The following is a 2823-nucleotide window of genomic DNA, read 5'->3' as shown; positions in this document are numbered from 1 at the left end:
AGACCGACGATGAACGGGTGTTCGACGGCCGCGAGGATGCTGCGCTCGGTGCGCGTGCGCTCGACCTGCCAATCACAAGTCAACTCGCAAGACTTATTCACTGGGGCGTACTTGAATGTCGTGGACAATATTCTCCTTCTTGAGGACCTTCATGGCGTGCACCTTTTGTGTCTTGCGGTGGCGTACTTGCAGCACTTTACCAAACCCGCTACAAATGTGTAGTTGATACCCTGATAGTTTCGCATGCACAACGAAGTACCCGCGACCGAGCACAGCGAGAATTTCAAAGTCGAGGAGCGTCGCACGGCTTTCAAAGTCGTCCGTCTGGCTGTCGTCCGTGATGTACGGGACGTTGGCGAACGCGCCGGCCATGATCTCGGTATTGTCCGTGACCCGATCGCACATCTACGACTCTGTCGTAAGGTCGAGACGCTTTGCTTCTTGATGCGTGAACCTGCGACTCGAAGCTGCGCGTGATGAGCTTGTCGAAGATCATCTTGGCGACAAACTCGGGCATCTTGCCCTTGAAGCCGACTTGGGTCACGACTGTGAGCATACACGCGGTCGGAAGGCCGTCGATCGGCTCGGCAATGTGCGCGAGGCAGAGCACTTCGCCGCGGGTATAGCTCTACACAAGAAACGTCTAATGATATATCATCTCCTACACGAAGACGATGTACGGGCAACGACGTCGGAATGTCGCGGTGTTGGACCGAGATCTCGTAGACCACGTGGCCGCCGTTGGCCATCGAGAACGAGTCTTGGAATGTCACAAAGTCGCGCTTGCTCACGACGCGCGAGACGCTGCTCATGGTGCGGTACAGAATGCGCTGCGTGCCGCCGCCAATGAGCTGCTGCTGCGTCGGCTCCTCGACAATCGTACCGGGCGCGACCTGCGGGTACTTTTCCGCGGGTTTCATGTGGTGCGCGGTCACGTCGGCAATGTCGCCCGAGATCGAATGCATGCTCTGGTCGGGCGACCACGGCGCCTTGGCGTCCCAGAACGGCTGATGGATGTGGTGCTTGACCTTCATCTCGCGCGTGTGGGCCATGAGGAGGTCCTCGACCGTTTGACCGGCCTCGTAGAACGCCTCCATCTTCGCACGCTCCTCGTGGTCCAGAAAATGCTCGACAAACGTCGCCGGCGGGACGTGGATCGCCCCGACGGTTAAAAAGGTGTGGAAGCCGCCGACCGCATCGCGATAGAAGACGCGGACGTCGTTGCCGTGGTGGCCCTGGACGTTCTTGATGTACATCCAGTTCTTATCGCTTGAGTCGGCGGCTTTGAGCACCTCTTTGCGGAGCCCGTAGACGGCGTTCTCTCGGGCGCGCATGTCGTGGGACGCAAACGCCTTCTTCATCGTCTCGACGACGGGCAGCGTGAGCGCGATCGAGTTGTGCACAGTGTGCGCGGGAAAGAAGAATGGACACCCGTCTTCAAAGCCAAAGGTCGTACCCGGCGCGACGGTCAGGAGCGACTCGATGGGGCAAAAGGCCTTCTTCTTGAGTAAGAGCGACCGAATACCCTTGGTTGGCACGGACGTGCGGCGGCCAGTGAGGCGCTCGACGAGCGGCTTGACGCCGTCCGACGGCTTGACGCTCACCGACTTGCTGCCGCTCAACTCGTCGTCGCCAACATCGTCTTCGGCGAAGCGGTAGAGCGTGTTCTTGTCGTCTCGGAATGGATCGGAGCCCACGATCGGGCGAAAGAGCCCGGCGTGGTGCAAGTTGCGCCCGAGCTCGATAGCGTCGTCGCGGCTGCGGCAAGCCGCGTTCTCAACAAGCCACGTCACGGCGTCGGAGCCGAGAAACGTGAGCTTGTGCGAGCGCAGGCCCAAGCGGCGCGTGCGGATGGCGACGCCCTTGCGCAGGGCCGCCGCCAACTCGTACAAGACGCTCTCGGGCTCGGAGGCGGGCATGCTGCGGCAGCGGATGTTGGTGCCGAAAAGCGAAATCCTGCGCGTTCGGTCTGACAGCCAGCGAATCTGGTCGGTAATCTCACGACCGTCTCGCGCGCTCCCATCCGGATACGACCGGCTGCTGGCAACTTGACGTTGAAGCCGTGGCTGGGCTGGGCTGGTACGGACGATGGTGCTACCGACTTTGTGCATGCATCACGCCCCTCGCAATGGCACCTACGACCCTGCGATAGAGTAATACATGGTCCACGCAGCCGGCGCCTTCCAAGCGACTTATTGTGTTTCTTAGTTGGACTTTGGCGCGCCATGAGCTGGCGCCACCAGAGGCCGAGCTGCAAGTAGCCAATCTGTGTGGCCCAACTTTCAACTTATGTGCCTTCCATAGATCCCGGGCCCGCAGCGGTCGCCGGGACTGTCCGTGGAAGAAGACGCCGGCCTCATTGCAGCCCCGAGCGTTCGGCGCACTCGTAAACATCGGGCACCAAGCACACGCAATCACATCATCGGCATCCACGTGTCCGGATAGACACGAGATTGAGACGCATTTGGTAAACCGTGTTGCCGTTGAGACAGAATGTCGTAAAAGGACTGGTATACGTTGTTGAAGTCGAGCGACATTTAAATTAATAAAAAAAGCGCGGGAAGATCGCTAAAACCCGGCCTCGTTGCAGGTCGTGGCGGCCACAAACGAAAAGCCCGAGAAGCGCGCGGCCGTGCTGCTGTCGGTCGAGACGTCCCACGACGAGAGCTGCGACGCGTCCGACGAAATCGACGGCGACGAGTGCTCCAAAGTGCTGGCGCAGCTGTCGGTCACCGACTCCTTCGTGTAGTGGTCCAGAAAATTGCTCACGTCGTCGTCGCTCGCAATGTGCGGCATGTACTCCATCGAATATTCCTTCGCTGC

General features: G+C 59.7%; 2 protein-coding genes across 2 annotated transcripts in view; both read right to left on the bottom strand.

The window, feature by feature from the left end:
• The window catches only part of SDRG_07239 (hypothetical protein), a 3126-nt gene extending 1144 nt beyond the window's left edge, over positions 1–1982 (bottom strand). Inside the window, exons 1-5 of the mRNA XM_008613059.1 lie at positions 681–1982; positions 455–628; positions 260–405; positions 112–208; positions 5–65 (exon numbers count right to left, since the gene is read on the bottom strand). Of these exons, the coding sequence (XP_008611281.1) occupies positions 5–65; positions 112–208; positions 260–405; positions 455–628; positions 681–1919 (1717 nt within the window). The 5' untranslated portion in view covers positions 1920–1982. The remainder of the gene's footprint in view (positions 1–4; positions 66–111; positions 209–259; positions 406–454; positions 629–680) is intronic.
• Positions 1983–2568: 586 nt separating this feature from the next.
• SDRG_07238 (hypothetical protein) lies at positions 2569–2805 on the bottom strand (the record flags this gene model as incomplete). Its single annotated transcript, XM_008613058.1, has 1 exon — positions 2569–2805. The coding sequence occupies one exon, from the start codon at positions 2803–2805 to the stop codon at positions 2569–2571; it is 237 nt and encodes a 78-aa protein (XP_008611280.1).
• Positions 2806–2823: the final 18 nt, after the last annotated feature.

This window comes from Saprolegnia diclina (assembly GCF_000281045.1).
Source record: "Saprolegnia diclina VS20 unplaced genomic scaffold supercont1.21, whole genome shotgun sequence".
NCBI lineage: Eukaryota > Oomycota > Saprolegniomycetes > Saprolegniales > Saprolegniaceae > Saprolegnia > Saprolegnia diclina.
The sequence above is the reverse complement of the archived record's forward strand: the minus strand, read 5'-3'. Positions and strand labels throughout refer to the sequence as shown.